The sequence below is a fragment of the Setaria viridis genome, chromosome 1, assembly GCF_005286985.2.
Source record: "Setaria viridis chromosome 1, Setaria_viridis_v4.0, whole genome shotgun sequence".
In the NCBI taxonomy this organism is placed as follows: Eukaryota; Viridiplantae; Streptophyta; class Magnoliopsida; order Poales; family Poaceae; genus Setaria; species Setaria viridis.
The window spans coordinates 14,293,684-14,311,416 of record NC_048263.2 but is presented as its reverse complement, the minus strand read 5'-3'; the positions used below and the strand labels follow the sequence as shown (position 1 = coordinate 14,311,416).

General features: G+C 43.3%; 1 protein-coding gene and 1 pseudogene across 2 annotated transcripts; one reads left to right on the top strand and one right to left on the bottom strand.

Annotated features, from left to right (window-relative positions):
- Window positions 1-1,826: 1,826 nt before the first annotated feature.
- LOC140221607 (uncharacterized) lies at window positions 1,827-5,720 on the bottom strand (annotated as a pseudogene).
- A 1,030-nt stretch (window positions 5,721-6,750) lies between these two features.
- Window positions 6,751-17,222, top strand: LOC117847575 (uncharacterized). Of its 2 annotated transcripts, none has more exons than XM_034728801.2 (14): window positions 6,751-7,279; window positions 8,192-8,353; window positions 8,545-8,610; window positions 9,259-9,402; window positions 9,493-9,606; window positions 9,752-9,853; window positions 9,955-10,140; window positions 10,882-10,971; window positions 11,041-11,175; window positions 13,768-13,890; window positions 14,245-14,330; window positions 15,010-15,622; window positions 15,701-15,778; window positions 15,877-17,222. In XM_034728801.2, exons 1-14 carry the CDS (start codon window positions 6,941-6,943, stop codon window positions 16,915-16,917), a joined length of 3,279 nt encoding a protein of 1,092 aa, XP_034584692.1. In that variant the 5' UTR covers window positions 6,751-6,940; the 3' UTR covers window positions 16,918-17,222. The 2 variants fall into 2 exon arrangements, with proteins under 2 accessions (XP_034584692.1, XP_034584699.1); XM_034728808.2 differs by having other exon boundaries at window positions 7,138-7,279; window positions 8,517-8,610.
- The last annotated feature ends 511 nt before the right edge of the window (window positions 17,223-17,733 follow it).

Here is a 17,733-nt window from a genome sequence, read left to right as displayed (position 1 = left end):
CCAAAACTGCAATCTGATGGTACTGCATTGTCACAAGAACAGAGATGCTTTACATTTCAACACATGTTGCAAGTTTAAAAGTGTTGAAATGTAAAGCATCTCTGTTTCAACACATGTTGTAGGTTTAAAAGTAGGCTTCCTTTATGACTAATAATCATTTTGGTAGACTGTAGGGTCATCCTGAAACTCAACATTCGTAGTTTAAGGCAAATCAGCAATAAAAGAATCAGCATGTGATCAATACAATGTAAGGAGTTGTTTGTTTAGTTGCTTGTTGGTCTAGAGAAAAAGCTAGTTGTGGAGGTATTATTTAAGGGCACTTCTTCTATATCAGTCGTACAAGCAACCCTCCTGCATGTTTCATAGATGTGACCAACAAATAAAACAAAGACAAACAGAGTTCTGCATGAGTGAATACAATTGCATTTTTAGTGTTTTGCATCTCCGTTGGATAAACCTAAGAGCATATAACTATAAAACAGGGACAGATATGCAAAGACATTCATGTGTATAAAAAATTATGATCCATATTCAAATATACCATGCTACAGAATAAAGATAGTCAAAATAGCAATACAAGTTATAGCATTCCTCCTTAAAATATAGGATGATCAAAGGTTGGTGTATATGAAAGATATAACTACTTTTAATTCCCAGAAGAAGGCAGTTTAATTGTCCTATGTTGGAGTAATTCTAAAACCCCTGGACCACACACAAAATCATCATTGTCAACCTCAAACATGGCGCGGCAACACAAACAATATTAACATCCACAGCCCATGGTCCATCACCAGGCAATTCACAAACACCACTAAGATTTTCACGGCAATGTAGTTGAACGAAGTGCTCAAGATTCATACCGTTGCCCGCGTGGTCGAAGGTTGCAGAGAGGTCGTCGCTGCAAGAGAACAACGTTGATGGAAGTGGATCCGACTCGACGCTAGCAGGTGCTACCATCGAAGGACGAGGTGCTCCTCCACCTTGCAATTGACCTCGCAGGTCAAATCCGCCGGCCAGGTCATGGTCTCGCTAGCCATCTGCAAATGTCCATTGCCACCAGGCCATTGGGGGATGCCGCCACCAGCGGACAGCACCTGCCACATCCTCTAGCCACCGAGGCGTACTTGCGCCTACCGATTGGGGCAGATGACCGTGCGACCACCAAGGCTCCTGGCGCCGCCGCCGCCATTCCTGCCTCCAACACCACTGCTGCCGCTCTCGCTGCTGCCGCATGCCTTACCTCCTCCAACGAAACTACGCGCCCGGGCAAAATAAATCATGGGAAATAACTGGCGCGCAGGAAAGGAAGAGCGTGCAAGGGGCGATTAGGGAAGCTCTACCTCGCGCAAATATGCAAGAGAATGAGCTTCCGATGCAAGACGCCATATTTTTTAGGCGAGAAAGGGGAGCTGTTGGAGTGTTGGAATTTTTGTTTTCTCCCTAAAATCGGTTTTCGGGTTGGTTTAAGGGCTTCTTGGAGTTGCTCTTATATCTTAAGGTCCCGTTTGGATACAAAATCAGATTCTAAGAATCTGGATTTTTGATGGATTGACAACATCTAGATTCTAGATAAAATTTGGATTGTGTTGTTTGGATTCTGAATTCCTGTAGCTGATTTTACATATGTTTGATGCCTACTTCCTATTTATGCCCATGCTAGTATTTTTGGTTGCCACTAGCTACAACATTGCTTCCCACCAATGCACTGAATGAGTCACACAGAGATCCAAAAGTCCATGAATACAACAGCATACATATTCACACAACGGCATACAAGTTCGCGCATACTTACTATTTGTCATTACAAACACCCTCTCACAATGACTCTACTCTTCATTAGCAAACAAAGTATTTGCTATAGAATCTCGAAACGCATTCATGTCGACATCCTCGTCGCCTAAATGATTGTTAGCACTGCTTCGTTGAGAAGAGGCCGCCGGCATTGGCATGTACTCCTCATCTTGGTCACACATATCAAAGTCTTGATCCCTCATTTTACTCTCTCGAATGAAATTATGTAGAGTCATGGAAGCAAGGATTATTTTGCTTTGCTTATTCATTGAATAACTTGGAAGTCTAACAAAATTCGCCATTTCATCTTCAATACTCCAAATGACCGCTCAATGACATTGCGCAGGATGAGTGCAAGTAATTGAATACCTCTTTTTTACCTCTTGGTCTTGGACCTTTTTGAAATTTTGGCAAATGATACTTCATTCCCTTGTAAGGTGCAAGATAACCCGGTCGATTAGGGTACCCTGAATCCACAAGATAAAATTTCCCTAATACATAAAATTGCATAATTATAACACATAACCAATATTTTTTGCCACATTTAAATAACATGCTTATTTACCTTGCGGGGAATGAGGGAACTTATCATCATATTTGTTTATTGCGTCGCTGAAAACCTTCATGTCATGTACAGACCCCGGTCGTCCCACAACCACAAACATGAATCTCATGTCGAAGTCACAAATAGCCAATACATTCTGACTCGAGTAACCATGTCGACCAACATGCTGAAGCACCTTTAACAATGGAACAACTATTGGGATGTGTGTTTCGTCTATTGCCCCCAATGCAATATCAAAGTGAGGAGAGAAGAGGACTCCGCAATCTAGGATGCACTGTTCTGAAATGAGGATCTCTAGGTTTTATAACATCAGCTGAGAGCCTAAATATACTATCCAAGACTTATTCAAATTTTCTACTAACCGTCTCAATCGACCTCTCACAATGATTTTCAACTTGTCTCAATGATTGTGGTGCTCCAATGATCCACAGAAACAAGGCCAATGACTCAATGGAGCTCATCCTTTTTGATGACTTCAGTCCATATGATGACACCAACACATCATGAGCATATGAAAAAGTTCCCTACTCATTCTAAACATGTCGTAGCAGGTTGTTGGATTGCTAGGTTTTGTCATGACCCACTCATATCCAGAAAGACCAGTTTTCACCTTCTTAGTTTTGTTCATGAAAGCAGATTCTTAGTACATACCGAACATGCATCCCACAACTCCAAATTGATGCACAAGCTCCAATTGCCCCAGTGCATTTCTATTTACTTCATCTTCATCAGTTGAAGAAGATTTACCCACTGACTCATCATCATCACCACTTGAGGAATAGGTCATCTACATAACACAAATGTATGTCAAACACAAATCCCAAATAAAAGGTGATGGCTAATACATAACCATAACACAAATTTTAACAAAATATTACTAAATAAGTTAAGATCAAACTACTAGTAACATTACACCACAGTATAAGTTCCCAAGACATCCCACATAACAAAAGCAATCCTCAAATTTACATGCCATAAGTTCAGTCTACTTGCTGCTCTTCTCCTAGACAACACAAAAGAGTTCCTCATATATACATGCCATAAGTCACATGCTACTTGTTGTTCTTCTCCTAGACAGCACACATTACAAAAGAGATCTTCACATTTACATGCCACAAGTTAACTATGTACTTCTTTCCTTCTCCTGCCCATATCACATCACAAAAGAGACCTTCAAGTTCACTGTGTACTTGGTTTTCTTGTCCTAGCATCACCTCTTCAACCAGGCTAGTCTTGCTTCTTTGGTGGTCAAACTGAGAAACACAACACGATGCTCTGTTTTGACAAACAATTTGCTAGCCATAAAATGCTCATCAGTTCCTTCAACTGCCCCACTCTCCACCGCCAAACGCATACATTGTTGTACAAATTCAAAAATGTAGTCCCCCTGCAATGCCTTCTAGGCGACAGCACAATTTGCTTGCATAGTCTCCCATATCCCCTTCATTACCTTCACCATAGGACTATTTGTCCTCTTCCTCGGGCTAGTTGCAATTGTGCTAGTACTACTACACCGCTTTCTAGGAAGGGTACGTTCAGGACTCCTGTCACCACATCATCTTCATCACCTTCATAGCCTTCAATTACCTGTTCGCCAGGTATGCAAGAAGATGACCCATCCACAGAAATATTCTGAAATATCACTTGAAGCTCATCTAGATTATCTGGAGGCCCATATCGTAGCTTCCTCCATTTGCCATGATTCTGAAATTAATACAGAAAAAATACATTAATACACAAAGCTCATGTCTCACAAGTATGTTCAATATGGAAGTAGCAGGGGATAGGCATCAAATACCTTTGTGTGCTTTTTTCACCAAGCGTCATCTACCACGACCGTGCCCTTACCCCGTCCAAGTCCACTATGTTTGTTTGCATACAACCAGAAGGCATACATGCGTCGAAGGGCGTCCCATCGGTTCTTGAACTGCTACTTGGAGTGACGCAGTCCTGTCCTTTCTTCAAATTTCGCAGCTATGTTGTTGTAGGTCCTATTAGTCAAGTGTTCTTTGTTGATATTACCAGCTGTAATTTCCTCAACACAAAGCTCACAAAATGCAGCATTATTGGCGCTATTGGCCCAGTCAGCCTTGTCAAATAGGTCGTCGGTCTATTGTACAAATAGAATTATGATGGCACAAGTGAAAAAATAGAACTAAGATAAATGGATAAAAAATACGGTATATCAAACATCACTGAACACACAGAAAGGAATATGTAGTAACATATCTCATGTGTCAATGAAAAATATAGTCAGAGATGCATCTAAGTTTAGTAGCTGCACACAACACACAACACACATCACACAGACATACACTACGCATTCGAGAGGACTGATTTAAGGTGTTGTCTTAATACATATGCTCGTAGAATGAAACATTGTTGGCACTATTGGCCCAATCAACCTTGTCAAATAAATCATCGCTCTAGTGTACAAACAGAAATATGATGGGACAAGTGAAAAAAATGAACACTATGGAACTGTACTATATCTAACAGCAACTGCAAGTGGATAGGTAATGTATGCAATTAAAAGAGATTAAATGGCTAGTAGTAGTAAGATATTCTCATAGCCATACAATATATCAAATAGCATGTAAGATTAATATAGCTTGCATGACCATTACTTCATCTAAAAGCAGAGAAAGTTAAGCACATGGTCATTACTCTGATTGGAGTACTCGTTTGGTTAATATAGCTTGCTCAAATTAAACAATCATAGCCATGTGAAAGAAAAAATACAGTATATTAAATAGCATGTCAGGTTACTACAAAATATTCAGACATTCATGTAACATGTAACATTAGTAGCTGCACACACGCAACACATAGACATACAGACATAGAGTATGGAATTGGTTAACATAGTTTGTTCAAATTAAATGATCATAGCAATGTCAAATTAAATGAGCAGGAGTAAAAAGTGAAGAATCATGTAGAGTCAAATAGTTATACCGATGCATCTATTTCCTGGATATCGTCGGCCTCTTTATTGCAGGGGTTGAAGCTCCATGTAGATGTGCTAGGCTCCTGGGGGCCACCATCGAAGGCATCATCAGCCACACTAGGAGTTGCGACATTGCTTCGTCCTGATGTGGTGGAAGGAATTGACACGATGCAGTGGTGCTAGGATGATGAGTCAGTGCGGCATGGGCATGTCCTCGTGCACCTCCGGCTGGCCGAGAAGGGATGCCGACATCCTGGTCAGCTGCTTCTCCGATTGGCACTGCTGCAACACGACCAACACCACGTCCACAGCCGGCGCCACGCCTAGCAGCACGGCTGGCACCACGACCGACGCCATGGCCGGCGCCACACCCAGCAGCACGGCCAGCATCACGACTAGCACCACGGCCAGCGCCATGCCCAACGCCGCCGAGGAGGTCGCCGTTCCCAACCAATCTGGCCGGCGACGAGCGTAGAAGGTCCAAGTACGACATGTTGTCAGTGATGTCCACGACCTCCGAATTGAGGTCTAGACCCTCCGATCCGTCGGCTACATGACGACATCCTGCGCCATGACTACAGAGGAAGAAGCCGCAAGGGGAAAGCTCGGGGGCTGGCTGAAGAAGTCGAGCCCCAGATTTGTCGGAGCGGCTTTGGAGTCCCAGAAGAACTCGTCGTCGTCGAGGTCCCCTTGCGACTCCATCTGCGGATGGCAGCTGCGCCTGCTGCTCTGGCTGGAACCGACATCGGTGGCCAACCGTCGCTTAGATCCGGTGGGCAGTGACTGCGGGCAGGTGGTGAGTACGGGCGTGGAAATGGGCGAGGCGTGGTACGGGGACGGGGCCTGGATGGCAAGAGGTGGCACAAGGGTCATGGGCTCGATAGGGAGAGACCGGAGGGAGGCTGTAGCAGCGGGATCTTGCGGGCGATGCGGAAGGAGACGGGAAACGGGAGCAGATCGGTTGTGCGGGAAGGAAGGGGAGGAGTGGGGATCGGGTCATTTTGTGGAAGGATAAGGGGCAAAATCATAAAATACGTGTGCAAAAGCTATCAGAAGCAACGTTTCAGCAGATTCTAGGATTCTCTGAATCCGGAATCTAGCTTCTGGAATCTAGGCGAAAATTTGCTCCGTTTGGAGGCTCACTGAATTCCAGATTTTGGATTCTTAAAATCCATCTCAATCCAAACGGGGTCTTAGTTCATGCTTCCCGAGCAGAACAAAAGAAATTGGCGGTAGAACAGTTCAAAGAAGGTCAGAACGAAGCCATGGCTGGCACGGAGGGGCACAGCGGGCGCCAGGTATCCAAAGCGCGAAAAGTATCCACCGGCCAACGCCCAAACCCCAAAAAGCTGCCCCACACAGCACAGCGCACAGGCGAGGCGGCCGAGCCGTCAACCCCGCCCCCTCGGCCCCTCCCCCGTGCTTCCCTCTCCCTCCACCTCCAACAAAAAAGGCAACCGTCGTAAAGGCACACCCAACGGCGGAAGCCAAGCAACGCGAATCCCCCCTGCTCGGGAAGCGCGACCGCGCCAGCGCCACTCCCACAATCCCCTGCCCCCGGCGCTCCCAAATCCCAAACCCTAGACGAAGCAGCCCGATCCCCTCGCCCCCCCCCCCCCCCCCCCCCCGAGGCCGCGATGATGCAGATGCTGGGCCTCCGCGGCTCCGCGTCCAAGGACCGGGGCCGCGGGGGCGACGCGTCCCCGTCCTCGTCGTCGGCGGCGGCGGGGGGCGCGGGGACCCCGCGCTCGCCGTGGACCCCGGCGTCGGCCTCATCGCCGCGCTCGCCGTTCGCGGCCGAGGCGGGGGGCGAGGGAGGGGGCGGGCGGCCGCTGCGGCTGGTGTACTGCGACGAGCGCGGCCGGTTCCGGATGGACCCGGAGGCCTTGGCCGCGCTGCAGCTCGTCAAGGGACCCGTCGGGGTCGTCTCCGTCTGCGGCCGCGCGCGACAGGGGAAGAGCTTCATCCTTAACCAGGTTCGCTCCTGGTCTGTTGGTTCCTGCCTTCCTGGAGCTTACTAGTACTAGTGTCGACTTGGTCAAGTTAGAATCGGGGCCATTGAGGAGGGGGGAAATAGAGATTGCTTCTAGGAGATAGTGGACAGCTGGTTTAACGCGGTTTTGGTTCCACTTGGAGTTTCGAAGCAAACATGGCCTTTTGGTGGCTATGCAAATTACAGATCATCAGAGACTTACAAAGTAATGGATCATGCAAACCATGAAATCTTGCTCATAGCATTTCTCCCCTGCTCTAGTGTGCTCGTGGAGTAGTATTTTTGGACTACCTTTTCTAAGGGAATCAGGTTTGGTCAAAGTGTCGGATTGGTGTCTGATAAAGGTTGCAGACAAACGTGCAATTTTTTGATTAAAAAACTTAAAAATGGCTAGTATTTCTCTTTCTGTGATGATTATTAAAAGAAAACTTAAAGCAATGCTTATCACTATATTGTTGTGAAACAATTGCTCCTGTGGATATTTGGGTGAAACTTTTTCACATTGCCTGATCTAGTGGAACATGGACCTTTCATTCCTATTCAGATATGGGGTGGTAAGGATGAGAACATCAACAGGAGTATGAGAAAAGAAGCACATGATAAGTTTTCCAGTTTGCGATTTAAGTTCTAGTCAAAGGATTCACTGGTTTTGTATAGCTGTACGTCGTTGCATAATGGAATAGCTGAGCTGTAAGCCTGTAAATGTATTCATGCCAGACTGATAATTTTGGGCTCTGGGCAGAACAAACTGTTTTGAAACATCAATAGTTTGTTGTCTTAAACTGCTTTTTGGTGTATCTGGACTCTACATTATGTTATTCCAACATCAAGAAATTATTATATTGTTTCCAAATGCCCTGTTGAAGTAATATGATGCTTTCTGTGTTTGTGATAGCTTCTAGGAAGGAGCAGCGGATTTCTTGTAGCAAGTACCCATCGGCCCTGCACCAAGGGCCTTTGGATGTGGAGTGCCCCAATAAAGAGAACTGCCCTTGATGGAACTGAATACAGTCTTTTGCTACTTGACAGTGAGGGCATTGATGCGTATGATCAGACGGTAAGAAATATCTCAGTGATTTCACTTTATTTCTATCCACTTCTAAATTCTGGATATCTTCAATGGTTGTTTTGCTGAGTTGAGTTGTTATGTTTTTCATGGTTTATGTTTAGTTTTCCCACCCGCCCTCATGTATTTAATCTTATTTGTCTTTATACTGAAGGAAACATGACATGTTTCCACTTTTACAGGGCACCTACAGCATTCAGATTTTTTCCTTGGCGGTCCTACTATCGAGCATGTTCATATATAATCAGGTGTGTGCAATGGTTTCTTCTTTCCCAACCTTTTGTTAGAGACTTGTCTCAAGTTCAGCCCTAATAATGTTGGACTTTTTCATGTTTGTACTTACACTAATCAATACAATGGCCATTACAATGCTAGTGTTAGCAAAAGCAGCTCAAATATATAAGAAAAGCAAATGAGCTTTGTGTGTATCTGTAGAAAACATGAGTCGCTTTTATGCCTTTCCAACTAAATTTATTAGAAAGTAATTGGGCAGAAAAAAAAATTCACATAAAATTGTCTTGTGCAGCAAAATATGCATTCAATCAGATGTCTCGTATCTATTATCTAGATAGGCACAGGTCTCTTGATTTGTGATGATATGAATAGCCTGAGGGAAAATAATTGGTTACTGCAGTGTTCGTTGCTGGAAGGAAAGTAATTTGGTATAGCTTTTTTCAGTTTAAAACAAGAGTGGCTTATTTATATTAGCGGTGGCCAAATATGAAATTAATATGTTATGTACACAATCTTGAGGCTAGAGTAGTATTTGCACTTATATTCATATTCAAAATATATGGTAGTGTGAGAAACGTGGACACAACAACTATGCAATGTGTGTTATCTCTTCATTGAACATGTTTAAAGGATGAAGAAATATATCTTATTGTCCCTTGCAGATGGGTGGTATAGATGAGGCAGCCCTTGATCGCCTTTCACTTGTTACTGAAATGACCAAGCATATCCGCGTGAGGGCTAATGGTGGGAGGTCTACTGCATCTGAGCTCGGGCAATTTTCACCTATTTTCATCTGGCTACTGAGGGTAACTGGTTCCCTGATTTTTGTTTTTAAGAATTTATTTGATAAATTACCAGAAGAGTTTTTCCCCAGTCTAAACAAGATATTTTGTTAGGATTTTTATCTAGATTTGGTGGAGAATGATAGAAAGATAACTCCACGAGATTACCTGGAAATTGCACTGAGGCCTCTTGAAGGCAGAGGAAAGGACATATCTTCAAAGAATGAGGTATTCTGTCATAGACTCATAGTATATTCTTATTGGTTTGAATTTATTATAGTATCTTCTAATATTTACAGATCTTGTATGATTTGTTTTGCATTATTCCATTTGAGTTATTTACAATTTCAGTTTCATGTGTAAATTGTCGTAGATCCGTGAATCCATCCGTTCTCTCTTTCCTGATAGAGAATGTTTCACATTGGTGCGCCCATTGAACAATGAAAATGAACTCCAGCGTCTTGATCAAATTCCTGTAAGCTCTGTTCTGTTCTATTTTCATTATGGAAGTATGCATATCACTGCAATAATATATTCCTCATTTGGCACATTGTAAATTGGAATCACTTTTACCAGCTAGAGAAATTACGGACTGAATTTCAAGCTGGACTGGACGAATTAACAAGGTTTATTTTTGAGAGGACAAGGCCTAAGCAAGTTGCTGGTACAATCATGACGGGACCAGTACTAGCTGGCGTTACACAGTCCTTCCTGGATGCACTAAATAATGGAGCTGTGCCTACCATATCATCCTCTTGGCAGGTATTTTGTTTCTTAATCCATGCCTGTGGGAGCATGCCTGTAATGTGTAAATTGATGCATATTGAGTGCAACAATACTAAGCATGAAACAAGTAATATATGAACCATATCGTTTTATTTTGTACAATAGTAATGTGACCTCAACTGTTTTTCTATATGAGCACTTGTTTAACAATTTTTAATTTCCAAAAGTACAACAACAAGAGCCTTCGAGTCCCAAACAAGTTTAGGTAGGCTAGAGATAAAACCCAACATGAGCCACCCACAAAGAGAGAAAATATATAAAAATAATGAAGTATGACAAAAAAAAATATGGGGGGGGGGCAATAACCGCCAATTGCTGTAGAATGTGTGTGAAAATTATGTTGTACATCATTTGGAAGGAGAACTAACTAGGTGTCAATGGAAATAGATTTCTGCAAAATTTCTGGGACAAATGAAACATGTGCCAGATCTATCCATTGCTGTCAAAGCAACTATTCTTGGCTTTGATTGTGTAAACAGTGATTTGTCTTGGTACTGAATCAATGTGAGATATAGAAATTACCAATTCTTATTCTTTTCCTCTGAACCTCTGTAGTATGTTGCAAATGTCATTAGATAAGCATATTAAGAAAATACGAGGTTTGTAATAGTATTGGATCTGTGGTCCATATTGTCTGCTATAATTGTTTAAGTAGTTTTCTTAGTAATAGATTCTACTTGTGCCATTCTTGGGTTTAGCTGCCTCCTTTGACTGCAGAGCGTAGAAGAAGCAGAATGCCGCAGAGCATATGATTCTGCTGCGGAGATCTACATGTCATCTTTCGGCCACAGCAGATTAGCTGAAGAAGTAAGTGAAAGGGTCAATTAAGTGCAGTGCGTGCTCATACATTGCAAATTGTTAACTTTGTAAATTTAGGATGCTTTAAGGGATGCACATGAAGCTGCTTTAAGAAAGGCACTTGATGCATACAACGCTGCTGCTGTTGGGACTGGTATTTCACGTGCTCACTATGAGAAAGTTCTTAACAACTTCTGCAGAAAGGCATTTCAGGTAAACTGTTCACCTGTCATTTTTGTGTAACGATTATGCGGATCCTGATTTCTTTATATTTAATAAGTTAACAACTTCATTCATATTGCGTGGTTGATGACAGAGAACACTTTTTAATATTTCACGATGATATAGGTGTGTGACCTTTGGTTGCTTATAACGTGGAAGGAAATCTTTTAGCACCTTTGGTTGCTTATAGTGTGGAAATAAACTTTTTTTAGCTTAAGTGTGATTTTACATTCCGTCATGATCCTTAATCAATAACGTGGTAGTCAATTGGTATATAGTAAAACTTTCTTTGTTAATCGAAGTTCAATGCAAAAGAAAAGGATAATTTATTGATACTCTCACCTCATTGAGCAAAAAGACTCGATATTTGAAATCTCAGAAAGACATGTTAAAGTTTTCTTAAGTTGTATACCTCCTTTTGTATGATGTTACATTTTCACAGCTCGATAAGATAACATGGGTAGTAAGTGTTTCGCCTAAGCATAAATTAAGTATTACAAATATGTCCAAGTATTAAGGCGACCTTGCATTGCCTTTAGAGAGATAGGGGGAAGAGGCTAGAGTAAGGAGATTGGAGCGGTGGATCAATCCGGTTGTCCGGGGTGGTGAAGCTGAAGCCATGGCCACCTCTTCATTATTGCTGCTGGCTTGCTGTTGCAGGCCCTTGCTATTGCTGCTGCATGTGGCTGCTAATTGTTACTCCCACATGGGGTTTCATTTGCAGTGGTTGATTTGTAGAAGAGGAGGATGAGATTGGCTAGTGTGAGGGTGAGATGGGATGCACACCTCATCTGACCCCTTTCTTCCTTCTGTCTATTCTCTCAAGACTATAGGTTCTGGCACACATATGACATCACCTTGGGCACTACGTGTCACTGTTCATGTGCTGGATGCTGCCTTAACCCTTACCAACCGCGGTGATAACGGAACCTTGGTTGCAAGGCCCACCCACCCTGACACAAACAGTAATGACTTCATAACTCATACGGCGCTGCTAGCGCCTGGACGTCCGGTGGGAAATTTCCCATCAGACGCTCTGATGAAACATTAAAAATTACCTAGTGCAACATCAGCGACCACAGTTTGCAACATGAAAAAATAATGTGTAAAAATGACTACGTTGTTCGACTCTGGGATCCCGCCGCAACATGAGCACTATGTTTCATGCAACATTCACTGTGAAACATTTAGAAACAATAGTTGCAACATTGATGCTTAACTATTGCAACATGTGTCGGAGCATCCGAATTTTTTTAAGAGTCCGGACGTCTGTTCTGTAGCATTACTGTAACTCATACTGACGGTGGTCAAGCACCGAGAGCGGGGATCCGATGGGACCCCCTTTTAGAGATCCGGTCTGGGGGTTAGTTCGTGTGAAGAGATTCGAGAGACAACGGGGGATATTTGCAGATGGTTACACTTCAAAGGAGTTTTTAGATAGGTTCAGGCCGCTAGGAGGTGTAATACCTTGATGTCCTGTGTGTTATGTTATTTGAATTCCCCCCTTTTCTTATTACAAGCGTGGTCCTTTTATAGGCGAGGTCCAGATTCACGGCAAGCGTGGATTGGCTTGTTCCCCAATCCTCCTTGCTGTATTTACACGTGAAAGTGGCGGCCCAATGGCCGCACACCTTGCTACAGTGCTCTGACCATCAGACCGCTGGTCCTGACATGCCATCCCTTGACTCGTATGTCCCCAAGGCCTTGCATGCTTCTTGTTAATATACCATTTCTTGCTATTTTACCCTGAAAAGGGTAACTTCCTTGTTTTTACCATTCCTTACCTCCCGGGACTAGATCCTTATCTCCCAGGACACGCCGGCCCCACCTCCAGATTCCTTCCCGGGTAATCCTTGCCCTTCGCGGGAGCGTGGTGCAGGGCCTGCGCTTGGCGAACGAGGGATCGGGTGCCGTGTGAACGCAGCCGCAGTTGTGGCGCCGCCCGCCTCCTGTTGGATGTGACGGGATAGGACGCTGTCCCCCGAGGCGCTCAGCCCTGCCCCAATAGTCGTAATGATGGTGTTTTTACGGGGAGGGGGCGACTGTCAGCCTGACCTCCTCGACTGCTGTGCCCGGCTGGTGGCGCACGCCACCGTTCCTTCACCCCGAAGCGAGCCCTCCCGGGTCCTCCCTTGGGAGGCCCCCGGGAGAGGGTCCCGGAGCTGCCATGCGGCTGCCACGTGTTCCTTCCCGGGAGAGGATACTGTAGCAGCTCGGAGGATGCTTTGCTCTTGGGCCCACCCCTTTTACATGGGCCTTTTTAGAGGGAAATCCCCAGGCGTTAAGAGGCCTATCTTTTTAGCACCTCCTCGGGGAACCCTGGTTTCCTTGGTGTTGACACATACTGAGTACCTAGGGTGTGCTATATTCAAATTGGGGTTGTTTTGTTTTTTATTGGGGCGGGGGGGGGGGGTCTGCTCATGTTTTTTTAAATATTTTGTTGTTGAAAATATTGCTCAATTCCTCTAGTAAGAGATAGTAGCTGCCCAGTTTTATGTTTCTTTTAACTATGGTTTCAGTGATATTTCTTTCCTTGTTCTTGTGGCTTACTGGCATCGGTTTGCAACTGTTCTATTGGTTCAGGATTACAAAAAGAATGCTTTCTTAGAGGCTGACAAGCAGTGCTCAAACGCTATACAAAACATGGAAAAGAAGATCCGAGCGGCATGCACTGCTCCTGGAGTCAAAGTTTCTGCTGTGATTCAGGTATTTGTTCAGGAAGACATGCATGAATCTGTGTAGTGGACTAGTGATCCAATCTATCTAAGCAGCCATTATTACCTTTTTGTCATAACAGGCATGATGGATTTTTTCTTCAGTTCATTTCCTTTTCTGCTGCCTGTGTTGTTAGATGTGCAAATTTATGCTATGAGTTTTGGCCAAATATGAGAGACAACCCATTGTTCTGTCCAAATTTCCAAGAGCTCTATAGGCTTATAGCTACTTAGACTACACCCCTGCACAACTTTTTTTTGTGTTCATTTGTAGAACTAGTTATTTGAGTAAGTTTCCACTCCCCTTTATTTTATTAATGTTGAGGTAACTTAGTAAATTTTGCAGGTCCTGGAAGCTTCACTTGCTGAGTATGAAACTTCTTGTACTGCCCCAGCCAAATGGAGAATGCTTGCAGCTTTTTTAAGACAATGGTTCGTCCTGCCTCTGAGCTTTAGAAATTTCATGCCCATTCCTTGTTACCTTTTTGGCTTAGTTCCTTTCAGAAGACCACAATCTTCAATGTTTGTGTCACCAGCTTATGTTCTTTCAAACAGTATGTTGTTTGTTCAGAGATAACAACCTCCAATGTTGTGCGTTACCAGATTATGTTGATTTTCACAAGTGATTCAAACTATACATTTTTCTATGTTATTAGCACTTATTTTATTGAATTTCTCCCGATTCTGAGTGATAGGACACCTTTGTGGAGGAATTTACATGCTGTCTATTGCAAATGTATCGCTTTGTGGGGTTTTATATTTCTAGATAGATAAAACAAGAACTGACAGTTACACAATGTTTCTAAGTGATAATTTTATGGATTTTTATTTTCTACACTTAATTACTGACTTTAAAGTCCAACGTGTGGATACACTACATGTCGCATATATCAACTAATTGTGGTATCTGGCAATAAAATTTTCACAAGATTAATACGATTCAGCTGGAGCCATTTTGTTCATAACTTAGCATTTGACTCAAATATTTCCCATCAATTCTCCTTCTTAATCTACTATTTGAATGAAAAGCTCCACACTTTTTGTTAGTTTCTACATTTCAATATGTTGATTTATTGGCATATCCAAGGATCTGATACTATGCTTCTTCCAGTTTGGAAGGGCCTATATTGGACCTCTGTTTGAAGTTAATAAATGAAGCTGAATCAGAGAAGACTTCTTTTGCTCTAAGATGTCGGTCAAATGAAGACCAACTGGAACTTTTAAAGAAGCAACTTGAAGCTAATGAGGCACACAAATCTGAATATCTTAAGCGCTATGAAACTGCGATAAGTGAAAAACAGAGAACATCTTCTGATCTTAGTGGACATCTTGCTAACTTGAGGACCAAGTGTAGCACATTAGAAGAACGCTGTGTAAGCATATCTAAAGAACTCGATCATGTCCGACATGAATGCACTGATTGGAGGGCAAAGTATGAGCAATCTTCTTCTCAGCAGAACGCTGAGCAAGATAGATATGTCGCTCAGTTGGCATCTCTTGAGACTAGATACAGCTCCGCAGAGGGAAAGTTGGGAGCAGCTCGTGAACAAGCAGCATCTGCTCAAGAGGAGGCTGCGGAATGGAAGAAGAAATATGAAACTGCTTCTCTGCAGGCTAAAACTGCATTGGAGAGATTAGCATCAGTGCAAGAACAAATTAACAAGATTGCACAAGAAAGAGAAGGTGCTATAAGGGCAGAATTTGCCACACATTTGGAAGAAAAGGTTATCTCTATTTTTTTTTTGTTTGATGCTTTTTGTTATGATCTTTGCATGTATTTGACAACGTTTCATTTCTTACAGGAAGAGGAAATAAGGAAGTTAGTTGCAAAGATTAGACAAGCGGAGAGTGAAGAAAGTGTGTTGACTGAGCGTTTGCAGGTAGTGATGACTTTTCTTTTAGCTTTTCAGTCTTCCCTTCAATTGAAGCCTACTGTTATGTGTGAATGATAGTTTTTTAATGCTTGAACATTGTTCAGGTTGCAGAATCAAAAACACAGGGCCATAACAAGGAAACTGCAGGCTTGAAGGATGAAATCAAAGAACTAATGAGCAAATTAGAATTCCTTAGAGATAGAGCAGTATCATATGAAAAGCAAGCTAGAATGCTTGAACAAGAAAAAAAGCATCTTGAGGAGAAGTTTGTATCTGAATGTAAGAAATATGACGAGGCAGAACAAAGATACAAGTCTGCAGAAAGGGATGCAAAGAAAGCTACCGAGTTGGCTGATGTTGCTCGAGCAGAGGCTATTGCATCCCAGAAAGAGAAGGATGAGGCACAACGGTTATCGATGGAAAAGGTAGCAGTTATTGAGAGAATTCAGAGACAGGTTGACAGACTAGAGCAGGAAAAAGTTAATCTACTAGGTGAAGTTCAGAGGATGCGTAATTCTGAATCTGATGCCTGGTCCAAGGTTACTTTGCTTGAGAGTAGGGTTGCTGAGAGGGAGAAAGAAATGGATGATTTACTGAGCCGTAGCAATGAACAAAGGTCCAGTACTGTCCATGTCCTTGAGAGTCTGTTGGCAACAGAACGTGCAGCTAGAGCTGAAGCCAATAAGCGTGCAGAGGCGTTATCTCTGCAGCTACAATCCACCCAAGGCAAACTTGATATACTCCATCAGGAGCTGACATCTATCCGTCTTGTTGAAACTGCGCTTGATAGCAAGCTCCGGACAACTACTCGTGGCAAAAGGCTGCGAGATAATGAAATAGGCGCGGACTCTGTTCAAGATATGGACATTGATCCTCCGGAGAGGAGCAGAAAAAGAACCAAAAGCAACACAAGCCCGTTAAAGGCTCTCTATGAGGATGGTGGTTCTGTTCATATGGGAGAAGACAGCGTCACAGTTAGTACGGATACGAAGGGTGGCAATCCAGATGGTTACAAAAAGTTCACCATTGCAAAACTGAAAGAGGAGCTAACCAAGCATGGGTTTGGTGCCCAGTTGCTAGAGCTAAAGAATCCTACCAAGAAGGATATACTCGCACTCTATAAGAAGCATGTTTTGTGCGAGTAAATTGCCTTGTGAATTCATTCGGTTTGAAGTGTACATTTATCCAAACTAGTGTGGGGATTAGTATAGAGTAGCCTGTCTCCTAGAAGTCTATATAGTAAACAAACTGATGGCTAATTGTTTCCAGGGTATTCGGTTCTGCTGATTGGTTTGTTTTTTGGTGGTGCAGTTGCGTAGATTGGTTATGGTTACTGGTTTGTGCCTAGGCTTGTGTATTTGGTAGCTTGCTGAATTTGTTGGGTTATGACATCAGGCTTGTATATTGGTGCTAGCGTGAGAAGCTGGGTCATAAATGACCCCAAAACCAACGCTGAATCTTTGTCAGGTTTGTCAAACGCCTGGTGGATGCTTTGTTTGCGTGGTATGTGGAGTATATTTGTGTTGCGCTGTGTTTTCTCCAAAACGGCGCACTATCCTGCATCCAGCAGGAAACTGGTGTCTTGTTAGGCGTGTTGGCTAGTCAACCGATTGTGTAGCGAATGCGTTGACCTAGCATGTGCCTGATCATTGCGTGCCTTACTGTTAATTAGCACTAATTTGGATGTCAATATGCACGAGGCCCACTTGAAAATAGCCGGCACAAGCTCTGCAAACAATCCCTCTGCCTGTCATCCATTGTGGTCTGATGGCTTAGGCATGCTTAGTCCAATTCATACATGTGCAGCGAATATGGCACAGAACTGTGCGATTTCTCAGTTGGCACCCGGTTAGTTAGTAATGGGCAACCTAGAAGGCCAACGGTATCATCCTACAAGGGATTAAAACCCTAGTATTCGACTAAATGCTTTAGGATCACAAGTGCCAAGTGGGTTCAAGAAT

Coding starts and splice junctions, on each gene's coding strand:
- LOC117847575 (XM_034728801.2), top strand. CDS start 6,941: ATGATGCAGATGCTGGGCCTCCGCGGCTCCGCGTCCAAGGACCGGGGC. Junction 11,176..13,767: donor TCTGCAGAAAGGCATTTCAG/GTAAACTGTTCA, acceptor CTATTGGTTCAG/GATTACAAAAAGAATGCTTT. Junction 13,891..14,244: donor AAGTTTCTGCTGTGATTCAG/GTATTTGTTCAG, acceptor TAAATTTTGCAG/GTCCTGGAAGCTTCACTTGC.